Source organism: Taeniopygia guttata, chromosome 17 (assembly GCF_048771995.1).
Source record: "Taeniopygia guttata chromosome 17, bTaeGut7.mat, whole genome shotgun sequence".
Classification (NCBI taxonomy): Eukaryota; Metazoa; Chordata; class Aves; order Passeriformes; family Estrildidae; genus Taeniopygia; species Taeniopygia guttata.
The window spans coordinates 8,822,567-8,848,037 of NC_133042.1; the positions used below are offsets into that span (position 1 = coordinate 8,822,567).

Genomic DNA, 25,471 nt, shown 5'->3' on the forward strand with positions numbered 1-25,471 from the left:
CATTAAAGGCCATATGCCGGAGCCCCTGAAGGCCGTGTCCCGGTGTCGGGGTGTGCCCGTGCCCCAGTGTCCCGCTGTCCCGGTGCCGCTGTCCCCGTGTCCCGTGGTGGCCGTGTCCCGCTGTCCCGGTCCCGCTGTCCCGGTCCCGCTGTCCCCGTCTCCCGCTGTCCCCGTCTCCCGCTGTCCCGGTCCCGGTGTCCCGCTGTCCCCGTGTCCCCCTGTCCCGGTCCCGCTGTCCCGCTGTCCCCGGGTCCCGCTGTCCCCGTGTCTCGCTGTCCCCGTGTCCCGCTGTCCCGCTCCCGCTGTCCCGGTCCCGCTGTCCCGGTCCCGCTGTCCCGGTGTCCCGGTCCCGCTGTCCCCGTGTCCCGCTGTCCCCGGGTCCCGCTGTCCCCGTGTCTCGCTGTCCCCGTGTCCCGCTGTCCCGCTCCCGCTGTCCCGGTCCCGCTGTCCCGGTCCCGCTGTCCCCGTGTCCCGCTGTCCCCGTGTCCCGCTGTCCCGGTCCCGCTGTCCCGGTCCCGCTGTCCCGGGCCGATCTCTCCGTCTCTCGGCGCCGCCCCCGCCCGTGCACGTGCGCTGAGCCCCGCTCCGATTGGCCGCGCGGTGTGACGCAGCGGGTCAGCTGACCCGCGCCGGCAGCAGCGATTGGCGGGGCGCGGCGGCCCCGGCGCGGCGGTGCCGCCATGTCCGGCGGGCCGGGCCCGCTCCACTCCCCGCGGGGCCTGGACCTGGAGGCGGAGCGGGAGCGGATCCGCCGCGAGATCCAGCAGCTGGAGCGCAGCCTGCAGCCCGGCGGCACCGACCTCCAGCTGTCCGACTGCACCCTCAGCTCCGGTACGGCTCCGCGGGGCTCGGGGCAGCGCCGGGAGCGGCGCTCGGCGCGTTCCGGTTGCAGGGGAATGGCGGGGCCCGAGCGGGCCTCACAAAGCCGCGGCACCGCAGCGCTCCCGCGGCTCGCTGGGCAAGGTCAGCGGGGCCGGTCCCGCCGCTCGGTGCCTCTGCCTCGCCGCCCGCTCCGGGCCCGGCGGCTCCGGGTGCCTCGCCCGGCCGGTACCGAGCGGCTGCCGGTGCCTCGCTCGTGTTTGTCCTGTGACAATCCAAGGGATTGTCACCTGCTGCACAGGTGTCTCTCGTGTGCAGGGGCACCGCTCAGCTCTGCTGTGCTTACCCAGAGCTGCTCGTTTTTACCTTCCTACAACAAGAAAAGCAGAAGTGAAGTACAACAGTACACTCTTTACTTGTACAACGATACACTTTTTACTTGTACAACTATACACTTTTTACTTGTACAATGATACACTTTTTACTTGTACAATGATACACTTCTTACTTGTACAACGATACACTTTTTACTTATACAATGATACACTTTTTACTTATACAATGATACACTTTTTACTTATACAATGATACACTTTTTACTTGTACGATACAATTTTTACTTGTTCAACAATACACTTTTTACCTGTACAACCATACACTTTTTACTTGTTTAACAATACACTTTTTACTTGTTCAAAAATACGGTTTTTACTTGTTTTAACAATACACTTTGTACTTGACAGTGTTGTCAGTATCCAAACCCACTGATGGTCATGTCTGAGATTTCTCTGGTGCTTTTTCCTCTGTGCTTTAACTGAAAAGATTTGGGTTGAAAGCTTTCCTTTTATCTCACATCAGTCAGAATTTTTGTGCTTTGTTTGTCTAACAGATGGTGGTGATGAAGACGACAATGATGAAGATTCTTATGCTGAAATGGTAACTCTTTTCTCTTTAAGTATGTATTTCCAGCTGTCTGTTGAAGGGAGCAGGAGGAAGGGAAACCTCACCCTGCTCTGGGGAAATCCAGGCAATTTCCTTGGCTTTGTGCTCAGTAAAACCTGGATTTGGGGTATTCCTGCCCAGGATTTTGTTCTCCAGAGGCAGAAGCCTCCCTGCAATCCCCACAGGCTGTGGGCACCCAGCAGCTTCAGCTGGGGAAGGGCTGAGGCACAGCACTGATTGTTACAGACCTGCTTTTCAAACAAATGCTTTTCTCTCTTTTTTTCCTTTAATACCTTACCTGCCTCAAGGAAGTGGAAGTGGAAGGAGGAGACAGCAGTGATGATGATGATGATGATGATATTGAAAGCCTGCCCCAGGATCCAGAAACCTGCCTGCAGATGAACCATGTGTACCAGGATGTTATCAAGGAAAAGATTGAGGAGGTGGAGCTGCTTGTTGCACAAAACAGAGAGCAGCAGGTGAGCAAAGCAGGAGTTAAATGCTCATTTCTGTGCTTTTCTGGGCTGCCATTTGCCATCCTTCCTTCCCCTCAAGCCCAGGACTCAAGTGGTTTATTTAAGTGATGCTTCCATGCTTTCTTACAATAAAAAATGGGTATTTTCCATGTTCTATTTTAGCTTCCTGTGGCAAGTTAGTATTTTATTAAGCTTTTAAATCACCTGCACTGTGCAAACTCAACAAGTTTCAAATCCTGCCTTTAACTCAGACTGATTTTATGGTCTGGTGCTGTAGATTTGAACCCTGCCTGGGGTGTTTGTGAGGGCCACTGCTCTCTGAAATCAGCAGTTTGGAGGAGACACTGATGCTCTTCAATCAATTCTTGTCTTGCAGAAGGAAATCATATGTGAGCTTCATGGTCCAAAAAGAGCCAAGGCAGGAGATGGCAGAAATCTACGAACAAATGTGTTTTTGGGTCATTTTATGAAGCCATACTTTAAGGATAAAATAACAGGAATTGTAAGTAAATAAAAGCAGCTTCCAGACTGATGTGTCCTGGGTGATGGATGTACACTGGAATGTGTTTGAACTGTTCTCATTTCAGGTGTGTAACTGATTGTCACTCCTCAGCCTGAAACCTTTTTCCTCTCACTTGTCACTCTTCCTCTTTTGGAAATGTTTTTGTTCATCCCTGTGAGTTCTGAGGAGTGGAATTGCAGCCACCAGGGGCTTGAACATTCTTGGGTTTAACTTAACTTTAATTGCCTTCATTTCCATGACCCAATTCCATGCTCCTCTTTGAAGCACTCACTGAAATCTGTTTGTCTGTGAAACTGAGTTTTCTCAGTTTCTGATATTTTCTGTATTTTTTTTTAATATTTTCTGGAGCAATCAGTAGTACTTTTTTTTCATGTATTTTTAAAAGGCCATCGGCAAAAGGAGATCTTGGCTTTTTATGGCAGCCAAGATGTCAACTGTCATCATCCATATATTAATACATTCAAGCAATTACGGTAATATTTCTATTTAATTAAGTTATGTAGCTGTGAGCTCTTGCTAACAAAGGTAACTAAGCAGTGTGAGTGTGACAGTTTGCACAAGTTTGAGTTTCCAGTTAATTTTGTAGCAGTTCATGCTGAAGTTTTAAGAAGAAACAGAAATTTTGTCTGACTCTCAGTGTGTCTAACCCTTCTAATCCTCATCAGGGCCCTCCTTCCAATGAAGATGCCAAGGAAAAGGCAGCTCAGGGCATAAAATCCTTTGAACAGCTGCATTCAGCCAAGTGTAAGTAAGTCTGGGTGCTGTTCAGAAGAGCTATAACCTGTATATATTCTTATAACAAATGTATATATTCATATTGTTGGGGTATGTGTGTGTTCCTGTTTGCAGTTAAACACCAACACCTCTGCCTGACTCACAAAAAAGTTGTTAAGAAGGAATGGGGTGCTCTGTAAATTATTTCAGTGAGTCACTAATGCCTCCTTTTTCATTTGTTCTGCTGCATCAGCTGCTGTGAGCTGAGCTCCTAAACCAAGCAAGGTGGTGCAAGGGTAGTGCCCAGATGAGGGAAGTTGAAGGGACACCTGCAGATGCTCACAGGGTGATTCCTTTATTGGGGTCTCTTTGGAGATCCCAGTAAAACTGAGCCAGAGGCTGTGCCTTGCCCAGGTCTGACACAACCTTGGTGATTCGTGCAGGGAGCTCTCCCTGCAGAGCTGCAGGACATCCCCTGGGGTGCTGGGAGCAGGGGGTGTCTCCTGGCAGTGGCTTTGCACTGATGTCTGGCTGCTCCCCTGTCTGGTTTAGGGAAAACTGCAGAGAAGACACTGCTGCAGAAATCCGTGGTGAGCGACCGCCTGCAGCGCCTGCTCCAGCCAAAGCTGCTCAAGTGAGTGCTGCCCAAAAATCCTCTCTTCTCCTGCTGAGAACACTGCATGGCAGAGCAGGAGAAGGGAGATGTGGAGATTTCCCCTTCCTCCAGCAAGTCCCTGTGTTAATTGCTTGTGTTTGTGGGATTTCACAGCCATCTATTTCTTCCCATTGGCACTGTGGTGTAACTTAAAATACTTTGCAGGGCTTGAGGCTGGAATTGTGATATGTGGTGAGGCCTAATGGTGTGTCCAGCAAGGAATTTCTGTGCTGGAGCTGGCACAGTCTTTATGGCTGTGGCAGCAACTATTGATTCTCTGTGTAAACACCAAAATGCTTTATCTGAAACCTGCTCTAAGTCAGGGTTTGCATTGAAGGAGCAAAAATATGGCAATGGGTGTGCCGCGTGGGAAAACCTGGGAGAACAGATTTGTGTGGAAATAAACTTGGAGGGAGGAATGATACTGATGGGGAAGGTGTCTCTGCTGTACATCTGATGCCATTGACCTCGTTCCCATCTGTCCTCTGAAGCAGTGATAAAATTATCTTTGAACAGGTTGAGTTACTGGAATCAGAAACTGGAGAAAATCAAGACTGACATAGAAAAAGACACCTTGGTAAAGCAAATCAAAGACTTGGAGCAAGAAATAGAAGCAATTAAGTAAGAAGTCTTTCTGTGTTCTTGGAAAAAAATTAAATGTCTTAGAGTTTAGCTCTAAAAGTTCCCTCCTTCTTCTAGGTGGATCATTGGTGCTGGGTTGTAAAAAATTGGGTGTTGTTGTGGCTCTGCAGCTCTCTCTTCTCCACAGTTCTTTACTAAGAAATGTGTTTGGGTCTTGATACAAAAAGTGTAGTGCCTGCACCCAGTATAGAGGTGATGCTTTAAATGGTTCTTTAGCAACAAAGGAGCAGAGCTCTGATTTTTTTTCAGAGTTTTGAGCTTTTGCCCATGAACAAATCTAGAGCAACATGTTTGGATATGGCATTAATTGTTTCTCCTGCTAATCTGAGTGTTCAGTTCTTGTGGAAGTCAGGAACAGGTGGAGGAATGAGGTGAGGCAGGAAAAAAGACAAAGTGTTTCAGTAACCATTTAATAAAATTCTTCCTTCCTCTTTGTACCTTCTGCTTTAGCCAACTCCCAGAAAGTGACTTAATAGGAAACAGATTTGATGAGCACGACTGGGACAAAATTTCAAACATCCATGTGAGTTGTGGGATCAGCTGTTTTATTGTGTCTGGGCCCTTCCTCTTGAGAATCCCTGATCTGGTTTGCATCCAGTGTTTCCATCTTGCATGTCTTCGAGCTGACTGTTAAGTGATCTCAACTTGTTAAATTTGGTGATTTAATTCTGGAAAACTTGGCAGTAAGACATATCTGGAATGCAAAATACTGCTTTTCCTGTTTGTCCAGGTGTCTTAATCCCAGCTATGAGACTAAACACATTTTTGTTGTTTTTTTTTAGTTTGATGGCCAACGTCGCTCAGAAGAACTGAGGAAGTTTTGGCAAAATTGGGAGCATCCAAGCATCAACAAAAACGAATGGACTGAGGAGGAACTGGAGAGGCTGAAGCAGATAGCTGCTGACCACAACTACCTGGACTGGCAGGCCATTGCCCAGGAGCTGGGGGTAAGGTCTGGGCTGGCAGGTTGGGTCGTTCTGGCTTTACTTTGCCTCTTGTCAGGTTTAAAAAACAATGTTAGTACTAATTCAGTGTTAATTAATTCTTTCTAAGGAGGGCCAAGAACAGTACCAGAAAGGTTTGGTACTTTAACTTTTCCCTCTTTTGTCCTCATAAATAACTAATTATCTGTTTCACTCTGTTTTCTTTCTATTAAGACAAACAGGACACCTTTCCAGTGCTTGCAGAAATACCAAGTCTATAACAAAGATTTAAAAAAGAAAGAATGGACCAAGGACGAGGATCAGATGCTTTTAGAGCTTGTTCAAGAGATGAGGGTGGGAAGCCATATCCCATACAAGAAAAGTAAGTGGCCCACACATGATAAAGCTTTCATTTACCTGAAATGCTTCACTTTCCCATTCTCTTTCCCTTGGTGATCTCTGCCTTTCCTGTACTTATGTGGAAGTTTCATTATATCAGCAAGAACTTAATATCTCTTGGAACCTTTATCCATATTGGAAATTTGGCTGAAACTGTCAGAGCACCATTTTAAAAGATATTAAAGTGCTGCTTACGGCAATCACTGCTTGCAACTGTTGTCCAGATGAAGGAAGAGGCATTAATTACAACAGAGTTAAATAAACCTTTTAATTTCCAGTTGCTTATTACATGGAAGGAAGAGACTCTGCTCAGCTGATTTACCGCTGGACAAAGAGTGTGGACCCCAGCTTGAGGAAAGGACCCTGGACACCAGAGGAAGATGCTGTAAGCTCCATTCTCTGGGCCTGGAATTGCAGGGAGGGGATGTTGGACTGCTGAGGTGTGGCATGGCTGTAGATCTGAGCTTTAGGAGTGTAAAACAGACCAAGGTGGGCACTTCACAGCTCAAGAGCGATTAGAAGCTCCTAAACAGTTTTGTCCAGAGATTTGCACAGGAAACAACCAGAACTGCTGCTGTCTCAGGCCTGTTAGGGCTGGTCCTGGGAGGATTTCAGCTCTTGCTCTGTCTGGTGCACACAGATGCTGATGGCTGCAGTTAACAAGTACGGGGAGAAGGACTGGTACAAAATCCGGACAGAAGTGCCGGGCAGGAGCGACGCCCAGTGCCGGGACCGGTGAGTTCAGGCCAGGCACCAGCCTTAAACAAAGCTCTGGCTGGGAATGCTGGTTTGGTCAGCCTTGGAGTGCAGGGATGCTCTGATTTTTACAAGCAGGATTGAATGTTCCTGACTGTAATGTTTCCATTTTGAAGGTATTTAAAAGCATTGCACTGGGATGTAAAGAAAGGCAAGTGGAGCTTGCAGGAAGAGGAGCAGCTGATTGAACTGGTTGAAAAGCATGGCCTGGGTAGGTGTTTCTGTGGCCTAATCTACAGAAGTTTAGAGGTGTCACTGAGGTTTTCTCTTCTTTCATTGTAAGCCCTGCAGGCTCTGCTTTGTACTAATGAGTGCAACTTCTTTGTATTGTGTGTTGTGGGTATTAAGAACTTGAGATCCATTCATGCAGCAACTCTGTCTCTTATCCAGGGAAATGTATAATATGTGTAGTGGCTGCATTGAAAGGCCTGTTTCTCAGTTTGTGGCACAAATAAAAACGTTCTGCATCCTCTGCTTCCTTTTCAGGTCACTGGAGTAAAATAGCTTCAGAGCTGCCACATCGGACTAATGCCCAATGCCAGAGCAAGTGGAAATTCATGATTGGCTCTAAGGTATTGTGCAAATCCTGTTATGTCACAGTCTCAACTCTTCAATTAAGTTTCTCTGAACTAAAAGTGGAATCCTGTGAAATCAATTAAAAAAATTGACACTGATTTCACACAGTCAAGGTTTTTGTTGTGGATTTCACAGTTTGATTTTTTGGTGGGTAAAGCAGCCTTCATTCTGAAGAGCTGAAGTTAATTTGCTGTATATTTGTATATTACCTGGAATTCTTTCCTGCCTTGAAATGCCTGTAAGAATGGGATATATAACCTCATGAGTTGCCAGTTTTGGTCCCAGGCACTCAAGAAATTCTGGCTGCTTAAGACCATATTAAAGATGGTCTTGTTTCCAAAATCTTGTTTCCTTTGGAAAAGGAAACTTCCTGATTTGAGAGAGTTGCAAGCCAGGGGTGAACACTGACTAAAACTTGTGTGTGCTTGTTTTGACCAAGAAGAAAAGATGTGGGGCAGCCAAACGGCGCCACGCTGAGGAGAGCTCCAGCCCTTCTGGGAGCAGCAGTGAGGAGCTGGAGCTGGCAGACAGCTCAGAGGAGGAGAAGGTGACCAGCACCACGAGAAGAGAGGAGTTTGCAGTCCCCAGCATTGACCTGTGGATACCAACAGGGATGGACATGGAAGGGACAACCAGAGAGAGACACCAAATCCAATCCCTCCTCTCTGCTGCCAGGGCTGGCGCAGGGAGCAGCTGCTGTGATGTTGCAAGGGCAGAGTGTGATGGAGACAGAGCTGCTGATAAATCATCTGAGCTGAGCACCCTGCTGAGGGGCATTGCAAACGCCCATTCCACAGATGTGCTGGTGAAGAATCCAGCAGAAGTGATGGCCAAGGTGAGCTGGCTTGGGAGCTTGGATCAGAAGTTAGAAGGGAAGTGCAGCTGCTGCAGTAAGGGCAGGATGTGATGGGCACATAACATCTTGCTGTTCATTCCCTTGTATTGTTAAGTCAAAAAATGTGAAGATAATTATCCAGTAAATTATGATTTTTAGGTTTTTGGTAGATTCCTCATACAAAAGCTTCTATGAAATAAGCATTTGGTGTTGTGATGATGCACAAGGATTAAAAGTGAAGGTCTTCAGAAAGATGCCTTCAACAGCAGGAATGTTGAAAACTTGTACCTGCTGGTGCATATCCAGTGCAAATTATTTTCTTTGAGTGACTTTTCCTTCTGTATTTTCTTGTGTTCTTTCATCTTCAGGCTTCCCAGTGTGGAAAACACCTGCTGCAGGTTGGCCTGGAGGAAGTGAGAGCAATATTAAAGAAGAACACGAGCTTTCAGAGGAAACTGGTGAGTGCCTCTTGTGTCTTGTCTCCTCTTGTGACGTGAGCACTGCTAGGCTGTGCTTAGTAGCAATTTATTTTTATATAATCATAGATTTTGCACTGTAATCCCAACAGGAAAAGCTCACAGATTTTTGTCCTAACTGCCCTTTGAATGGTTTGTCCTGGGACTAATGGCAGAACCTTCCTAATGAGAACTCCTAATTTTGTATTTTTTCATGCACGGCAATGAAAGATGCTAAGACCTCCTGTCAGCCTTTCAGCCAAGCCCGCTGGTGTGGCTGCAGCTGCTGGCCAGGACGTGCAGGGGCTGCAGGAGCTGCCCAGGAGAGCTCGGCGCTCCAGCAGGGAGCACTGGAGGCGGCTGAGCCTGGACAGGAAGCTGCTGATGGCAGTGACCCCTTGGGTGGGCAATGTGCTGCTGCCCCGCACCTTGCAGGCTGGGAGGATGGCTTTCCACCAGACAAAAGGTACTGGGGACCCATCCTGCCTTTCTCCCTACTTTTCCATGCCTTCTGAGTGAATTCCCAGCTGATTTTGATGTTGGATTTCTTCCCAGCTGCTGCTATTCACGAGAAGGTTCAGTCAGTCGGTCTCACCAGCACTCCCCTGTTTGCACTGCTAATTCAGGTAAGTTTTACTGTCTTAATAGCATTACCTGCTTCCAAACAGCAGGAGTCTTTATTTTGCAGTATTTGAGGCTTAAATAAATTTGTTTCTTAAATAATCTAATTACTGGATTAATCTTCCCTCATGGTTTGCATATAAAGTTTCTTAAGTAAGCCCTGCATCCAAAGTCTGATCCTGCCAGGGCTTTTTCTGTAAGTGTAAAATATCCCCAGAATCTTGCATGTGAAGCATGTCCCATCTATCTTGCTTTGTTACTGACCCCATGTCATGGTTTGGCTCTGTTCTTTTTTTGTTCTCATTTAAATGTTAATGAAGCTCTCACCTTGCAGCTCCTCCAGATTGATACTAAAGGCTGTATGAAGATTATTAAGGAGAGACAGCTGAGGCAGCTGGAGCTGCTTAAGGCTAGTCCAAGGAGCCCTCAGCAGGTATTGTAGATTTAAGCTTTCCCCACTGAAATCCTGACTAAAATAATTGTGTGGCCACACAGTTTATATGTGTGTTAACAGTTTGTTTTGGTTCAGAGGCAGAATAAAATGTTGGCTATATGGCCATTTGTTCAGGAGGTGGCAGATGTGGGTTTGATTCACATCTGTGCTGTTTTAATCATCTTGAAATTTATCAGAAGTGTAATTTAATATACCTTTTTTTACAGGCTTCCCAAAATACAGAGACTTCTTCAGGTACCTACCAGAACATTTATTTTTGTGATGTGCAAGAACTTTCACATAATTCATCACTGTTACATTAATAACCAGTTTAACTGAAGGAGAACTTTGGGGGACAAACCTGCATTGTCATGCCCATTTTTGCTAGCTCTTGGATCTTTAAGCATGTTCCCCTTTGGTAAGGACTGGAAAAAACCCTGGAGGGCTGGGGAAGCAGTGGCTCTGGACCAGCTCAGTGGGGTGTTGGGGTGCATTCCTGGCCCATCTCTGACTTCAGTTGTTAGGACATGGCCTGATTAAATCAGGACTGTAGTGTTGTAGGAATTCTCACAAACAGGAATTTTGCCACATTCCTTGATGTTTAATGAGAAATGGCTTTTGGAAATACTGTTCATTCATTGTAATTTTATCCTCTGCAGGCAACTCATCCCATTCTCAGAGGAATTCCCAGCAGGGCGTCCCAAAGAGGTCTGGCAGGAGATCTGCCCTGGGAGCACAGGCCAGCGCCACTGGTGCCTCGGAGAGCTGTGCCCCAGCTGGGCAGGGAGCTCCCCCAGCCCAGGGACAAAGGCAGAAGCCAAAAACTGTCTCAGAATTGCTGCAAGAGAAACGTTTGAGGGAGTCCCAGGCCAAGGCAGCCATGCAGAGGACAGTGCTGGTTGCCCCACAGGTGCTGGTTTCAGGGCCTTTGATAATCCAGCACCCACCACAGCAAATCATTCCCTCTGCACAAGCAGGGAGCACAGCTGCAGCAGCTGCTGGGACAGATAGCCAAGTACAGGGTTCACCAGTGCCCACAAGGACTTCTGCTGCAGGTTCTGCTTCTGCTCCTGTGCCTGAAAACCATTCCTCAACAGTGCCAGAAACTGGGGAGAGCCTTGGCTGCTCACAAGGGACACATCTACAGTCAAGTAAGGAACTAAAAAAGGAAGTTCTGGAAAGCAGCCGTGAAGGAGGGGTTTCTCCAGGTGTGAGTCCAGCTGCAGCAGAGAAGGCCCCTGACCAGGGAGGGTGCAATGGTCAGGTCACAGCCAGTAGCTCAGCTTCAGCAGTGTTGCAAAGCCAGGCTTTTGTGCCTCACCAGATCACAGTGGTGGCTCTTGGCACCAATAAATTGTCCCTTTCCACACCAGCCACCTGTGAGCTGAAGAGTAATGGACCACAGCCGAGGCCAGTCAGCCTGCTGCCTGCTCTTGTCACTCCACAAGCTGCTTCTCCTGTGATTCCCAACAGCATCCTGCCCTTCAAGTGGGTTGTAACTCCCCAGGGTCTGCTCTGCAGTGCTGTGCAGACTGTGGTGGGTGTTCCCCAGGGAATGCCAGCTGCTGCTGGGGGAACTCAGGGTCAGACAGCTGTGACTTCCAGTGCCAATGTTTCTGTTTTGGGAAGGACTCCTGCCCCAGCTAAAGCAAATCCACCTCACCCCAGCAGTGCAAAGACAAAAGGGCCAAGTTCCCAGCTGGCAGGAGTTCCTTTGGGAAAGGCAGCTGACCAGTCCACAAATCTCTTACCTGTGCCCTCAGTGAGTCCTGGATGCACCACATCCAGTGTTTCTGCTGTAAGCCCTGCATGTTCAGATGGCTCCTGCACGGCTCCAGACTCCTCTGCCCCTCCAGCTGCCCCTCCAGCTGCCAGCCCAGCCCTGAGTGCCATGGTGCTGCCCCAAGCACAGCCCCCTGCCAGCTCTCAGGGCTCTGGTTCCCAGCCTGTGCCCAGTCTCAGCAGCTCGGGGAGGAGCAGTGACTCCATCACAACAAAGGGATCATCCTGCAATCCAGGCAGCATCAGGAGAGGGGTTGTGCTGTGTCCAGGAGCTGCAGCTCCTCACAGCAATGTCCCAGGGAGCTCTGCCTGCTCTGGTGCCCAGGCACTGAGGAACAGACCCATTGCCTCCAAACCACCGAGTGCTGACGTCCCTCCCCAGCCAAGCACCTCCCGTGCAGAGAAGAATCTCCTTGACTTCAGCCTGATCTCCCTGGAGGACCAGGAGCTGGTGAAGGAGTGGATGAGTGGGAAACAAGGGGTTCAGGTGCCACCACTGCAGACCAGGCTGCCTTATCTGCCACCTTTCCTCTGCAGCATAAAAACCCTCTCGAAGCTCCTTCTGCAGAAAACAGCTCTGGAGGAGCAAGCAGCCTCTCTCCTGCCCTCTGAGGCCGGTGGGGATGGGGGCACTGGGGATGTTTTCCATGCTATTGGAGAACTGGTGCAGCAGAAACTGGGTGATAACCCTGCTTACCTCATGCTGAAAGCCAGATTCCTGGCAGCCTTCACACTCCCAGCTGTCCTGGCAACTCTGCCTCCTCCCAAAGTGACAACAACTCTGTCAGCCACCGGGAAGCAACTTGAGGAGAGTGATGACGAGGAGTGGCAGTGTGAGAAAAAAGTGTTTGAGGAAGAGAGTTGTGGGAATGAATTAACAGGAGTACAGGAGCACTGGAGACTTGGGGATGAGCCTGGAGACAAAGATGCTGATTTACTAAATCAGGTAAAACAGATTCCAGGGGCTAAAAGCACAAAATGACTGTCAGATAAATACTGCACTGGAATCCAGGGGGAAGCCGCCACTGTTCTTAAGTGTAGCAAAATTTGGTCCTTTTGAATAAACAGCTCTACAGCTGCTGCAAGGAAAAGCTCTGCAGCTCAGCTGGGAGGGTGAAAGCCCATGCAGCACCTTAAACTTGCCATGACAGTTCCCAGAAGTGGGTATCAAAGCTCCCTTCCCCTTTCTGTTAATAATCTGCTGCCCTGACTCTTGCCTTTTTGAAATCAGGCCTTTGTTTTCACTCTGTAAGCTGATGTTTTGTACCTTCTCTGACATGGGTAACAGAATGTTGTCCCATACATCATTTTGAAGGCAAATGAAAGATTGTTTTAGAAACCTTGCTAAGCTCCCTAACTTAGGATGGTGTCTGAAGGGGTTATTTGGAATTTTCATTGTGTTTTCATCTGCTTCTGTTGCAGGGCATGGGGGCTGAGGAGAGCTCTGCTTGGTCTGCCTGGGGCTCCTGCACTGATGTGGCTGATGCCAGAGCTCCCCAAAGCAGGAGAAGTGCCCGCTTCAGGAAGAGGAGGAGGATATGAGAAGGAAATGTGTTAGTAGCTCCTCGGTGGTTTGTGCATCTTGCTGAGAAGCTGAACCACATTTGTCTGTGGTTCAGCTCAGACAATGACTCATGGCCCCAGGAAAGGACTGAAATGATCTCTGCTCTTGTTCCCCGAGAACACAGTCACCATCAATCACAGCCTAAGGCTGATAATATTTTGGGGAGAGGAAAAGTTGATGTCTCTATGATAAAATTATATATAAACTCCTGAAACTCAAACATTTGGCAGCCTTTTAGTTTATGCCCTGAACCCTACTTAGTATGCACCTAGCTGGTAGCACTCTACAGGCTTGGCAGTGGAGTTTTTCTTTAATACTTCACCTTTGAGCAATTTGATGGGGTTTGTGGTTTATTTCCCATATTTAGCTTAATTTCTGTGCAGTTATAACAGGATACAAATGGGTGATGTCCTGATACCTGCTGAGGCTTTTGGTGCACTGGGTGGAATGAACATGAACAGTGTTTGATTCATGTGGTTGTCAGATGAGACTAGTTGGAGTTTCCTTTTCTTGAAAATTCATTTTAGGAACTCCAAAAGGGCAACTTCCCTGTAAAAATGTGTGATTGATTGGAGCTGTTTGTGCTTTGTTACAGGGGTCACTGGAATGAGCTCTGCCTTCCTGCATGGCTGGAGGAGAGAATCTTTGCACTGTTCACCTTTACCACTTCCAGTGCTGACTGGATGGACCTGGGGAAGAGGAAAATGCTGGATTGATTTTCCCATCCCTCAACAAAATCTGCATCTGTAGGCAAGGTTTAAAAATGAAGGAACCTGGCTGGAGGAAAGTCTTTCAGGCACAAACTTCTGCTTTCTTTCTGCTTCCACCTGCCATAGATTCTGAGGGGAAATATTGCTGGAAATGTGGGGAAACAAGCAATGGTGGTTATTTATTTCCTTCTTGTGTTGTTTATGTGAATGTTTATCCATGTACAGAATATGTTAATTGGGTGTCTTTTAGTGCTGTGACAGTGGCTTTGCTTGGTAACTGAATACTGTGGAATAAGCAGATTAATTTTGTATCAAAATGACTCTTAGTAAGTATTTGTTGAAATACAGATGTTTTATTTTTCTCACTTAAAAATTACTGATGTGTTCTGTGTGGGGTTTTTTCCCGAGTAAATAGTGCTTTTAATAATGTGTGTATGAGAGTGATTGCTAATGAGAAAAATGAAGTTTTCAGGCTGCATGAAAACCAGGGAAAACAGGGGGAATGAATATTCATGTGCCTAAAACTGCAGGATTGAATTAGGATTCTTCCTTGATTCTTCCACAGCCTGCCCTGTACAGACATCACAAATCACTTTAAAAAAACTTGTTTCTTCATTTATAACCCAGCAATTTCTGTCTCGCAGAGAGGTGCAAGGTTAGCTGAGGCAAAGCTGGTAAAATCTAGAGGGAAGGTGCTGTGAAAGCTTCATTCCACTGCACTGACTGAACTCCCCTGAGTGTATTGGGGAGCTGCGAGTTTGAGCTTTTCCATGGGGGCTCTTCAGGCAGAGCTGGGGGCAGAGGGTCACTGGCTGCCAGCATTGCTATAATTTGGTGTCAAGACTTTATGGGGCAAAATGAATGATTGTGGCAGGCTCTCCTCTGCTCTGTTTTCCATAAACCAGTGTAGATAGCAGTTTTCCAGGAAATTCAGCTGTGGCAGGAGCTGCTGCACAGCTGTGGGTGCTGTGCCCAGGCTGTTACAGTGTGACACCGGTGGGAAAGGTGAGTTGTGCTCTAAATGATGGTTGGCCTTTGCAAATGCTGCTGAAAAGATGCCCTTGTCATTTATTTGTGGGAAAAGTGCGTAAGCAGAGCTGGCTTTGTCCTTTTTTGGGATTAAATTGATTTGTCACTAGAACAAAACCCCCTCAGGCTAAACTGGTCAATTAGCAGACACACTGACACAGGTACCAGGTCTTTTGTTAGTGTAAAGCTAATTTAATGACAAGAAACACAGGCTGGAAGAATCTCTGAGCATCTCTGCCCTACTCCTAATGATAACATGGGAAAACTCTCCATAAACTTAGAAAGCAGAACAAAGAGTGGAGTGGGAAGCTAACGGGAACATGTGTCACGCTGCCATGGCATCGGAGCCTCTGTGTTCTCCAGGCTCTTTTAAAGAACACAGTGAGTTCTGAGTTCAGCTCCAGGGCTGTGGGAAGGGGGGGAGGCAGGCTCAGGTCTTCTGGTGAAGCTCAGCATCACCACCATGGAATTATCAGCATTATCACCTAACCCAGCTGCTTGCTGGGCTGCTCCTCTATTGCTGCCATGGCCACAGCCTGTCATTTGGGAATCACGGGTGATGTTCTTCGCTGTGCCAAGACTTGATTCCCTTTCCCTTTCTTGTCATAATTATGCTGGAAGCTTGAGGACATCCAAAATTAGAGGCATCAATATAGAAATCACCCTTTTCAGCTGAAGAGACTTCTGTCTAATTTGAGAGTGAGTTCTTGCTGCCACCTGTTTTCCTGGAGAAAGATGTTAACAGCTGGAAATCCTTTGAAGAGCCTCTTCTCATTCTGTGGCTTGTTTTGTCCCCTGCAATCAGCTGCACACCTATGGCTGTGACTGTCATTCTTTTTAGTCTTTCTGACCACTGCACAAGGAAACTTTCTGGACCCCAGCAGGTCCTTCAGTGGGACAGATTAGAGAACAAAACCATAATTAAACTAAAATCACTGCCTATGTGTTGCTGCTGACTCACGATGCCACTACCATCTTTCTCCTCCCCCATCACCCATTCTGGCTTCTGCTTTTTTTATTTATCTCTTTTTTTTTTTCCATCCCTTTCCTGTCTCAGGGTATAGCTGAGTAGTTTCCCCTTTTTTCTCAAAACAGTTTTGTTCCTGGAGTTATCTTTTCTCTAGTCAAAATACAGAGGGAGGCTGCACCCAAGACAGGTTTTCTCCAAGCCAGGAGGAGAATCAAGGAAGCCTTTGTGACTGCAGAGGTGAAGGTTGGTGATACAGAATGGCTGATATTACAGTTCTGAGGTAAAGTGTCAGCTCCTGTGGGTGTTAGATTTGGTGTCTGTGTGGTCAGACAGAGTACAGGGATCTCACATGCTGGGAGGTGGAGAAGGAAGAGTGAACTGCTCCTAAAACAGCTAATTGGGACACTTCTGCATTCTCAGTCTTGACGTCCTTGGTTTCACCACCACTGCCACACTGCTCCGAGAGGCTCAGGGGCTGCTTGTTTGGTTTTTTGGTGTTTTTTTCCAGACAGGATAACGCTCCTCACTGATTCCCCTCACTGCTGACATGCTGGAAGAGGATAATGATGAGATCTGTTGGAATAACCTGGAGAACTTCCGTGTGAAGCTGATCTCGGTGATTGACCCTTCCCGGATCACCCCTTACCTGCGCCAGTGCAAAGTGCTCAGCCCTGACGATGAGGAGCAGGTTCTCAATGACCCCAGCCTGGTCATGCGCAAGCGGAAGGCAGGTGGGAGCACTTCAGATCCTTTTGTGGAGTTTCCAGGCCATTGGTGTGGGATTGTCTGGGGACTTAGACACTGGAAGGACTGCCCAGGGTGGTGCTCGTGTCACCCTCCCTGGAGGTGTTGAAACCAAGCCTGGATGTGGCACTTGGTGCCGTGGTCTTGTTGACAAGGTGGTTCAGTCATAGGATGGACTTAATGATCCCAGAGGTCTTTTCCAACTTAATTTATTCTGTGAGTGGATCCCAGGGACTTTTGTATGTAGAGGAAGTGAAGCGAATTTTTTATGTTACAAACAGATAAAGAGAGAAATAACTGAATAGAATATCCTGTTGCCATGATTTCAGGTGTTCTCCTGGACATTCTTCAGCGAACAGGACACAAGGGCTTTGAGGCATTTATGGAGAGTCTTGAGCTTTATTATCCCCAGCTGTATAAGAAAATAACTGGCAAAGAGCCCAGCAGGGTTTTCTCCATGATTATAGGTAATGTTTGTGTTCTCAACAACAGCTCTTCCTTTGGTGCTGCTGAGCAGACTCAGGAGCATTCCCTGCCTTGCTCCATGTGTGCTTTGGAAGGATTGTGGGCAGAGCAGCCCTGGTGTCACAGGCTGGACTGGGGAGGGAGGAAGCAGAAGGATGAATTCTTCCTTCTGCCTGTTGTGTCAGTGACTCTGTGGTGCAGGAAGGCACAGCGGGGATAATTTGATCACACATCAGCAGGTTTGGCTGCAGTGATACGGAGGGATAAGCTGAGCTCTGTGTGTGCCTGGCAGCAGCCAGGATGGCAGAGAGTGACCCCCTGCCCCCCAAACAGACACGGCTGGCGAGTCTGGCCTGAGCCAGGTGCTGATGAACGAGATCATGAAGCTGCAGAGCGCGGTGCAGGAGGAGCGGCGCAAGGCGCAGGAGCTCACGGTGTGGCTGCACTCCAAGGAGGACACGCTGAGGGAGATGTGGGTCAGGGACAGCCTCCTCCGCAAGCACCAGGAGCGGGCCCAGAGGATGAAGGAGGAGAGGGACAGCCTGAGCAAGGAGCTGCGCAAGTGCAAGGACGAGAACTACAGCCTGGCCCTGAGCTACGCCAAGCAGAGCGAGGAGAAGAGTGCGGCCCTCATGAAGAACAGGGACCTGCTGCTGGAGGTCAGTCAGTTTCTCCAGCTTCCCCCTTCTTACCTGACCCTGGAAGGCTGGGCTAGCACCTCGTCTTTGCCAAGGATGCTCCAGTCCAGCATAAAGCACCGAGCATCTTCTCTAGCCTGTGTTGTTGTGGTCCCCTGTGGGCCCAAATTTTACCAGTTGTGCTGTGAATGATGACCAGTCTTGCCCTCACTCAAGGCTGCTCTCACTAAGGCAGCACAGGAACATGTACCTGTAAGCACACAGGCAGGACTCTGGCCCCAGAGCACAAAACTTCCTGAGGAAAACAGCTGGGGAGAAAGTTGCCCTGTGTTTGGGGAACAGAGAACTGGCTTTGCAGGCCAGAGCTCTCTCCTTTCTCCTGCTGAGCTCTGAACCTTCTCGTAGATCGATCAGCTGAAGCACAGCCTCATGAAGGCTGAGGATGACTGCAAGCTGGAGAGGAAGCACACCATGAAGCTGAAACACGCCATAGAGCAGCGCCCCAGCCACGAGGTGGTGTGGGAGATCCAGCAGGAGAAGGAGCTGCTGTTGGCCAAGAACCAGGAGCTGGAAAACACTCTCCAGGTTGGTGGGGAGGTTGAGTGTGGGCTCAAGGGATTATATGTAGCAGCCAGGGCAGCAGTGCTGCAGTGAAGATTGTGGGGATCAGCTGTTGCCCGAGAACCCTGAGGGGAGAAAACTGATATGAATTTAGATGGTAGCCCTGTCTCACTTCTTCCTTTGTCCTGCAGGTTGCCAGGGAGCAGAACTTGGAGAAGAGCCTCTCCAAGGAAACTCTGGAGAATGACTGCAGCCAGACCGTGGAGGAACGCCGGGAGCTGGTGAACACCATTTACAGCCTGCGCAAGGAGCTGCGCCGAGCCAAGGTGCTCCAGGACAAAGTAGGTGCTGCTGTTCAAGGCCCTGCTGAGACTCACAGATCAGAAAGGCAGGTGGGGCACCAGCCTGTGGAGCGGAGCAGCTGCTCAGGAGCAATCCCTGCTGCTCCTGCTGTAGTATCTGTATTTCAGCACTCCGTGTGTGGCAGCTGACAGCTCAGACACCCCATGGAGCTCTGGCCAGAGCAATCTGTCCCCTCCCTGCGTGGGGACAGTCTGGCTCAGGCTCTGCCAACAAGCAGGTGCTTTTGACGTTGTCTCAGCAGTTTGCAGAGGAAAAAGAGATGCTGGAGCTACAGTGCACATCTCTGAGGAAGGACTCCCAGATGTACAAAAAACGGATTGAAGCTGTCCTGCAGCAGATGGAGGAAGTGGCTTTGGAGAGAGACCAGGTGATAAAATATTCCTCACTGCTTCTCACTGCTTTTTGGGCAGACAGTGCCAGCCTGTCTGTGCTGTTGTGTGAATGCCCTGTGCTGTCCCTCTGCACAGGCTCTCCTGACCCGAGAGCAGTTCCACATGCAGTACTGCAAGAACCTGCTGGAGAGAGACGCCTACAGAAAACAGATCCGGGAGCTGGGGGAGAGATGTGACGAGATGCAGCTGCAGCTCTTCCAGAAGGAGAGCCAGCTCCTGGCCACTGAGGCCAAGCTGAAAAGGCTGCAGCTGGAGCTGCCCACACTGGTATAACTCTCCTCCCCTTGATGGACTGGGAAGCTGAGGATGGGGTCAGACTGTGGCTGTTCCCAGGCCTCTGCACCTCAGCAGCTCCAGCTCATCAGGCAGTGAACACCTGCCTCAGCCGCCTTCAAAATTAATTAAAACCATTGTCATGCAAATGCTGATTTTAGAAAATGAAAGATGTGGTGGTCTCTGGACCTCACCCTGGTTTCAGGCATGGAAAAGCTGGACAGATGCAAGCTCAGGCCACCTGTGTTTGTGTTTGGAGCATTTCCAAAGGTGGTGAGGGGTTCCTCAACCACCAAAGAGTGCCTCTATTTAGAGACGGTGGGAGCCATTTGGATGAAATGGATGAAAGTTTTCTGGAACTAAATTAGATATATTTTAATTAATATGGCATCTTGTGTACTTTCTTGAGTGGCCAGACAGGAGTGTGGGAGTTCTGTGTTTTCTAGAGCTCTAAGTCTCCTGTGTGTTCCCTTCCTTGCTTATGAGGAATGATTAATCTATACTGGTTTTGTTTCAGACCTCTGACCTGGATGACTCCTCTTCCAGAGATTCCCAGGAAGTGAGTAGGGTTCCTTGTTTACCTTTCCCCTTTTTTCTGGGATGGTTTCATGATCCTCACCTGTGCTCAGCTCCCCAAGTATCAGCAGTTTTCAATGGCTCAGGCTCATTTCAGTCCAAAAGTCCAGAGGCAGCAAGACAGTGACAGAATCTCCCTGTGTCTTGAGGTTCTAAGTGTAGGAACACAGTTATAGCATTAGTTAGCAAGATTTGTTGAGTCTATGCAAATCAAAGGAATTAAATTAGTTTTCCTTTCCTTTTAATTGTCTCTCTTATGTGAGAACAGGCAAAAGTAAGTCTTACTCTGGAGCCATCTGTAGTAAAGAGTTTCACTTAGTTCATAAGTTCAGTGAGGAAGTGATTGTCACATTGTCTGGAGGCCAAAAGTGTAAATGAAGCCAAAGGAAGCTGGATCTATTCATGGAGGAGAAATCCATGAGCAAATCTCTAACTCCTGGCTCAGTCTGCTGCTTGCTGGCAGCAGCAGGGAGAGAGAGGTTGTTTCTGGCATGTCCTGGGTTTTATATTCCTTTATCTGTTCCTACAGACTGAGGCACAGTTCTGATGTTCGTGCTCTGTTTTCTGCCCCACAGCTTGTTCTTCATGTTCACCTGGATGAAGATACACAGGCAGCTAAAAGTAAGGGGAAAACACTTGAGTAGAGCTCTGGAGAGGGATGATCCCCTCTGTTTTGCTCTCCTGAAAGATCTAAATCTGAATTTTTCATTCATTGAGATGGCAGATTTTTCACTAAAACTAAACAGCACTGATCCAAAAAGGCTATTATTATTCTACCTTGCTCAGCTCAAAAATATATATTGTAACACCTGGTCACTACAGAAGGAGTTTTGCCAAAATAGGGTCTGGTGTGAAGTGCTATGATATTCACAACTTGGGGAGCAGGGACAAATTATGGATAAAATAATGATTAGCACGTTTCTCACAGTGGTCTTTGACACAAGTATTATTTTAACGCAATGAGCAGAGGAGCTGCTTGGCAAAGGTTTGTTTTGCTCCTGCTGAAGCTGGAAGTGGAAAGCTCTGTCTCTTTCTGAGTGTGGTGGGGAACTCCACCATCCTGGGCAAGATTCAGGGCTCCGTTAAAATGAGAAGTGACTTGTGATTGATGACACGATGGAGTTCTGAGTGCTTTGGGCTTGGTTTCAGTTCTGCTGTGGACTTTGTGCACTCCCCCATCACAGCTCTTCTGCTGGAAGAACTGCTGGAGGGAGAAGTTACTTTGCAATGGAAACTCTGTCTAAAGCTGTGATTTTTTTTTTTTTTTTTTTAATCTTGCAGAAGATTGCCTGGAAGTACAAAACCAGGAACTCAGCCCTCGAGAGAGCCGTCTGCCCCCAAAATCACCAAATGTAAGAGAATCTTTGTGGGCTCTTCTTTACTATGACTGGGGTTTGTGATTAATATTCTCATTAATGATGGATTTACCAGCTTGGGGGAAGCACATCAGCAGCTGCTGCTTTTCCAAACTCTGAGCACTTAGTGCAGAATCCACCCTCCAAAAAGGGTGAGCTCTGAACAGCAAAACATTTACAGTGGACATCTCTCCATCTGTGTATAAAAACTTCTTCTAATTACTTTCTACCCTTCCTCTCTGGGTGGGGATGTTTTCCAGTGTGAGTACTGCAAAATTACTGTTGGTGCAGAAAACAGACTCCCAGAATTACAGATGTTGAGGGAATAAGTGTAGTAAAACTGTGAAACAGCAGCATTACCATCTTGAACACACAGTGAAGAACTGCTGGTTCTTGACTCTGCAGATGCGGGGAGCAACCTGGTGTTAACAGTGATCTGATCAAGAATGAATTAATAGGTTTTTAGGGTGTTTTTTGGGGTTTTTTTTTCCATTTCAAGGAGTGTGCCTTGGCCAACGAGGAACTGGCAGAAAAAGAGAGGAGGAGGATGAAGGACTGCTTTGAGCGTTACCGAAGGTCTGGGCTGCAGTAAGCAGGGCAAACCTGGAAATATCCATTTTTTCTTTTCCTGTCCCCAAGCTTGATTCATGGAGGGCATAAAATGAACCACAGAGGGGACTGATACATACTAAGAGTACAAAATGCTTGTTTGCAGAAAACACCTTCTGAAAGTTGCGTGCCTGGTGTTTTTTTGCAGAAAAAGAGCGATGAGAAGGGCGCCCAAAGGCCGGCACCACGAGGTGGACTGGGAGAACACCTCTGGCAGCGACAACACCGACACTGAGGGCTCCTGAGAGAAGGACAGCACCGAGGTCCCCTGAAAGGGACAGCAAAGGCTCCTCAGGAGCCGCTCTCTGAGGGGAACACCAGCTTCTGTAGGCCGCCTGCGCCTCACAAAGCACTGTTTAGATTCTAAAACCATGCAAACACCCATTTATGAAAAGCGCTGCAGTGACGCTCTTCTGTGTCTCTGTCGCCCCTTCGGTCAATAAACAGGTTTAAACACATGCGTGTGACACAGGGCTGAACTAATGGTTAATTATGAGTTAATGAAGGGCACTGCCCCACACCTCCATGGCCGCCGCCCGCACCCAACATGGCCGCCGGTGCCTCAGGGCGCGGCCCGCGCGCATGCGCGGTGCCATGCTGAGGGCGCTGCTGGGGGCACCGCCGCTATGGCGGCCCCGCTGCCCCCGGTCCGGCCTGAGGGGCACGGCCCGCACCGCTCCGGGACCTCCCTGCAGGGCCCGCACCGCCCCGGGACCTCCCTGCGGGGCTGTTCGCCCTGCCCGCACCGCTCCGGGACCTCCCCGCCCGGCCCACACCGCCCCGGGACAGCGCTGCGGCCCGGCCCGCCCGCTCTGCACCGCCCCGGGGCCGCCGCCGGCCACGCACTATCGCCTGGTGTACACCTGCAAGGTGGGCGTGGACGGGGGGCTCCTGGTTGTAGCTGTTTTCTTCTTTAAACTTGCAAAGGTTAATTCAGAGTGGAAAAGCCCTCTGGAGGTTTCAAGTCCAAGCGCGGTGTTGGGGAAGGATGTTCTTCGGGGTCTTGTGGGTATCTCTGAGGGTGGAGGTGGCCCAGCGTCTGTGGAGCCTCCTCAGGCAACCTCTCTCAGCCTTTGTGAACTCACGGCAGCCTAACATGATGGAGCTGACTTGGGGTAGTTAAAGGTGAAGGAGGGAAGACGCTGTTCATGTCAAAAGTATTTTTGTCTTAGAAGTCCCAGGAGCTACAGTTACCCTGCTCATAAAATCCACTTTGTTCTCCAGGTGTGCCAGACCCGCTCAGCCAAATCCATCTCTAAGGCCGCCTACCACCGAGGGGTGGTGATTGTGACATGTCCTGGCTGCGGGAACCACCACATCATCGCCGACAACCTGGGCTGGTTCTCCGACCTGGAGGGAAAGAGGTGAGTGTGCCAGCAGCATCCTCCTCACGCCCTGCTCCCACCGCAGCTTCCTGAGCTGATCACTTGTTTCAGAGATTTTTCTTTTTTTTTTTTTCAAATGTGGCTCATACGAAAAGTTTCATCCAGTTCATTAAAACACACAGACTCTGTTTTCAGTCATTATAATTTGACTGTTGCTGTCTAGGATCCAAATAAATTGGTGTGAAGCTGCAGCAGAAGCTGTGGGATACACAGGGATCCTTAGTGGTGCCAGCAGGTGATTTGCTGTTCCCCTCAGGCTTTATCGCTTCACTGCTGGGTTTCCTTGGATGTTTCAAGTGTGTAGATTGATCTGCTGTGGAATTCCAGTGATTTCTGACTTCCCAAGATACCTCTAAAAGCTTTTGTTTCGCTGTAATTGCTAAATCATTGATCCTAGTGGATGAAAGTAGTCCCAGAAGGTTTGGGTGGTTTTACATGGTTAATTTGGGGTGGTTTTCCTGGTGCTGTGAATCCCTGCATGGTGTCAGTGCTGAGGGCAGAGTGCACTGAGCCTGGGTGTGCCTTTGCTGTGGTGTCAGTGCTGGTTCTCAAATCGGTGTCCAGGAATATCGAGGAGATCCTGGCAGCCAGAGGGGAGAAGGTGACACGTGTGGCTGGTGAGGAAGCCCTGGAGCTGCTGCTGGAGAGCTCGGCAGAGGCTGGGCCCCAAGGCCAGCTGGCAGAGGGGGACGACGGGGAAGCCCCCCCAGATCCTGGCAGCAAGGGACACACCTGACATGAGGGACTGTGGCCTGTGGGACAGATGTGACATGTGAGATTGTGGCCTGTTGGACAGACCTGCCACCTGGGATCTGGGACATTCTGCTTGTGGCAAGAGACTCTTCACCTTCATTCCCTGATTTCAACTGTCTGTATCTAAAATAAACTCGGGTGTTGGGTTTTCTCTGTTGTGTGTCTTTGCCTTTGATCAAGCTGATGTCTTTAGAGATGGTGTTGCTGTTTTTCCTGGTACTTGTTTTGCTGACTTTCAGGCAATTTTCAGTGCCCCAGCAATGTTCCATGCCTGGCTTTGTTCCCTGCTGAGAAGGCAGACAGAAATTCTCTATGTGTGTTTGACCTAGCGAGCTACAGCTGGAGCTGGAGGTTTTAGGGATGCTCAGGTGTGGCAAATCAGCAGAGGGGACAATTGATACCACCTGAGGAGATGGGTCTCAAAGTTCTAAAGCCAAAATGACCCTGCAGGAGGGTCAGATCACCTGCTCTGTTCTTTTGACCTCTTCCAGAGTTTTGTTGCTATGTCAGGGCTGAAAGTTTTGTGTTTTGATCCCACTGGAGCTCCAGCATGGGGGTTGTACAACTCCTTGTTAGTGAGGGGGAGTGTGGGTGTGAAGGCAAAATTACTAGTGGTGGAGCATGGTGGAGAGAACTAGAGGACCCAGAAAGTTGTCTTGGCAGATATTGAGGGGCTTATTAGTGCTACTGCAGTATGTTAAGATTAGTTAGAAATGTAAAAAGAAATAAATGACAGATGTGGGAGTTTGTCAGCATGCAGCTCTGGGGTAGTGGTGGATCAGGCACTGAGATGATCATGTGCTTTGTTAGGGCTTGTTCCCTCTGCACAGTGGAATACCCGATTTCTTAGGGTTTTGAGCTTGCAGTCAGTTCAGTTTGGACGAGCCTTCTGGAGGATTCCAGCCCAATCTGCATGTCAGAGGAGGATATTCAGGATCTCGTGAATATCTCTTAAGGGTAGAGGTTCCACAACCTCTATGGATCCCCCTCATTGAGCCACAGAAAGCAGTAAAACATCTCTCAGCCTTTGTTATCTTGGGCTTAGCAAACCCATTTCTCTCAATCAAGCATCTCCAGCTGCTTGTGGTGCTTCATCAGCCACGGATTCAGTGAAGGCACTGCAGGCATTAATGAGTTTCCTTCCTCTGGAGTGTTCATAACAATTTTGTGTTGCATTGTAAGTGTTGGGTCAGAGCACCAGGAAAGTTGTGGTGTTCCTGTGGGTGTGTCAGTGCAGAGTGATGAAACGGGCAGGAACTTCATCAGCCAGCTCGTGTGTGCTCAGACTCTGGTGAGATGCAGCTCCCCCTGGAACAGCTGCTGGAGTGACCCAGGGTTGACAAACAGGATCTTGCAGCTCAGAACTGCTGTGTTCTCCCCTGAGCTGGGCTGCTGGCACCTATTAGCACTGCTGGAAAAGTGTTTGTTTTATTACCTTTAATCTGAAAATCAGCATTCTGCTTCCATGGTGCTGATGCCTTTGATGGGGCGGAACAGAGCAGCTGTTGCAGGATCTGTGTTGCCTTGGAAACA

General features: G+C 48.7%; 3 protein-coding genes across 8 annotated transcripts; all 3 read left to right on the plus strand.

Moving 5' to 3' along the window:
• The first annotated feature begins 499 nt into the window (after window positions 1–499).
• Window positions 500–14,252, plus strand: SNAPC4 (small nuclear RNA activating complex polypeptide 4). 2 transcript variants are annotated; one of them, XM_030286869.4, is made up of 23 exons: window positions 500–831; window positions 1,709–1,755; window positions 2,070–2,240; window positions 2,614–2,739; window positions 3,426–3,504; window positions 4,027–4,108; window positions 4,646–4,750; window positions 5,222–5,294; window positions 5,554–5,718; window positions 5,929–6,076; window positions 6,372–6,478; window positions 6,734–6,828; window positions 6,966–7,060; window positions 7,336–7,421; window positions 7,868–8,260; window positions 8,629–8,718; window positions 8,947–9,181; window positions 9,271–9,341; window positions 9,671–9,769; window positions 9,997–10,024; window positions 10,429–12,497; window positions 12,974–13,104; window positions 13,711–14,252. In XM_030286869.4, exons 1-22 carry the CDS (start codon window positions 681–683, stop codon window positions 13,091–13,093), a joined length of 4,635 nt encoding a protein of 1,544 aa, XP_030142729.4. In that variant the 5' UTR covers window positions 500–680; the 3' UTR covers window positions 13,094–13,104; window positions 13,711–14,252. The 2 variants fall into 2 exon arrangements, with proteins under 2 accessions (XP_030142729.4, XP_012433802.5); XM_012578348.5 differs by having other exon boundaries at window positions 7,865–8,260; window positions 13,711–14,201.
• A 126-nt stretch (window positions 14,253–14,378) lies between these two features.
• Window positions 14,379–22,258, plus strand: CARD9 (caspase recruitment domain family member 9). Of its 5 annotated transcripts, none has more exons than XM_030286878.4 (13): window positions 14,379–16,067; window positions 16,333–16,555; window positions 16,898–17,035; window positions 17,367–17,692; window positions 18,077–18,256; window positions 18,424–18,573; window positions 18,834–18,962; window positions 19,063–19,254; window positions 19,778–19,819; window positions 20,412–20,457; window positions 21,118–21,188; window positions 21,691–21,779; window positions 21,949–22,258. In XM_030286878.4, the coding sequence occupies exons 2-13, from the start codon at window positions 16,372–16,374 to the stop codon at window positions 22,043–22,045; spliced, it is 1,644 nt and encodes a 547-aa protein (XP_030142738.4). In that variant the 5' UTR covers window positions 14,379–16,067; window positions 16,333–16,371; the 3' UTR covers window positions 22,046–22,258. The 5 variants fall into 5 exon arrangements, with proteins under 5 accessions (XP_030142738.4, XP_072792882.1, XP_072792881.1 ...); XM_072936781.1 differs by having other exon boundaries at window positions 21,691–21,767; XM_072936780.1 differs by having other exon boundaries at window positions 18,837–18,962.
• A 52-nt stretch (window positions 22,259–22,310) lies between these two features.
• Window positions 22,311–24,089, plus strand: DNLZ (DNL-type zinc finger). Its single transcript, XM_012578349.5, has 3 exons — window positions 22,311–22,670; window positions 23,025–23,164; window positions 23,750–24,089. Exons 1-3 carry the CDS (start codon window positions 22,326–22,328, stop codon window positions 23,919–23,921), a joined length of 657 nt encoding a protein of 218 aa, XP_012433803.5. The 5' UTR covers window positions 22,311–22,325; the 3' UTR covers window positions 23,922–24,089.
• Window positions 24,090–25,471: the final 1,382 nt, after the last annotated feature.

What these genes read in the sequence shown, in the direction of transcription:
- CARD9 (XM_030286878.4), top strand. Translation starts at nt 16,372, where the DNA reads ATGCTGGAAGAGGATAATGATGAGATCTGTTGGAATAACCTGGAGAAC. An exon ending in CTTCCAGAGATTCCCAGGAA is followed by an intron (nt 19,820 to 20,411) that starts GTGAGTAGGGTT and finishes TCTGCCCCACAG; the next exon opens with CTTGTTCTTCATGTTCACCT. An exon ending in AGATACACAGGCAGCTAAAA is followed by an intron (nt 20,458 to 21,117) that starts GTAAGGGGAAAA and finishes TTAATCTTGCAG; the next exon opens with AAGATTGCCTGGAAGTACAA.
- SNAPC4 (XM_012578348.5), top strand. Translation starts at nt 681, where the DNA reads ATGTCCGGCGGGCCGGGCCCGCTCCACTCCCCGCGGGGCCTGGACCTG. An exon ending in GACGCCCAGTGCCGGGACCG is followed by an intron (nt 6,829 to 6,965) that starts GTGAGTTCAGGC and finishes TCCATTTTGAAG; the next exon opens with GTATTTAAAAGCATTGCACT. An exon ending in GGCTTTCCACCAGACAAAAG is followed by an intron (nt 9,182 to 9,270) that starts GTACTGGGGACC and finishes ATTTCTTCCCAG; the next exon opens with CTGCTGCTATTCACGAGAAG.
- DNLZ (XM_012578349.5), top strand. Translation starts at nt 22,326, where the DNA reads ATGGCCGCCGCCCGCACCCAACATGGCCGCCGGTGCCTCAGGGCGCGG. An exon ending in GCCTGGTGTACACCTGCAAG is followed by an intron (nt 22,671 to 23,024) that starts GTGGGCGTGGAC and finishes TTTGTTCTCCAG; the next exon opens with GTGTGCCAGACCCGCTCAGC. An exon ending in TCCGACCTGGAGGGAAAGAG is followed by an intron (nt 23,165 to 23,749) that starts GTGAGTGTGCCA and finishes ATCGGTGTCCAG; the next exon opens with GAATATCGAGGAGATCCTGG.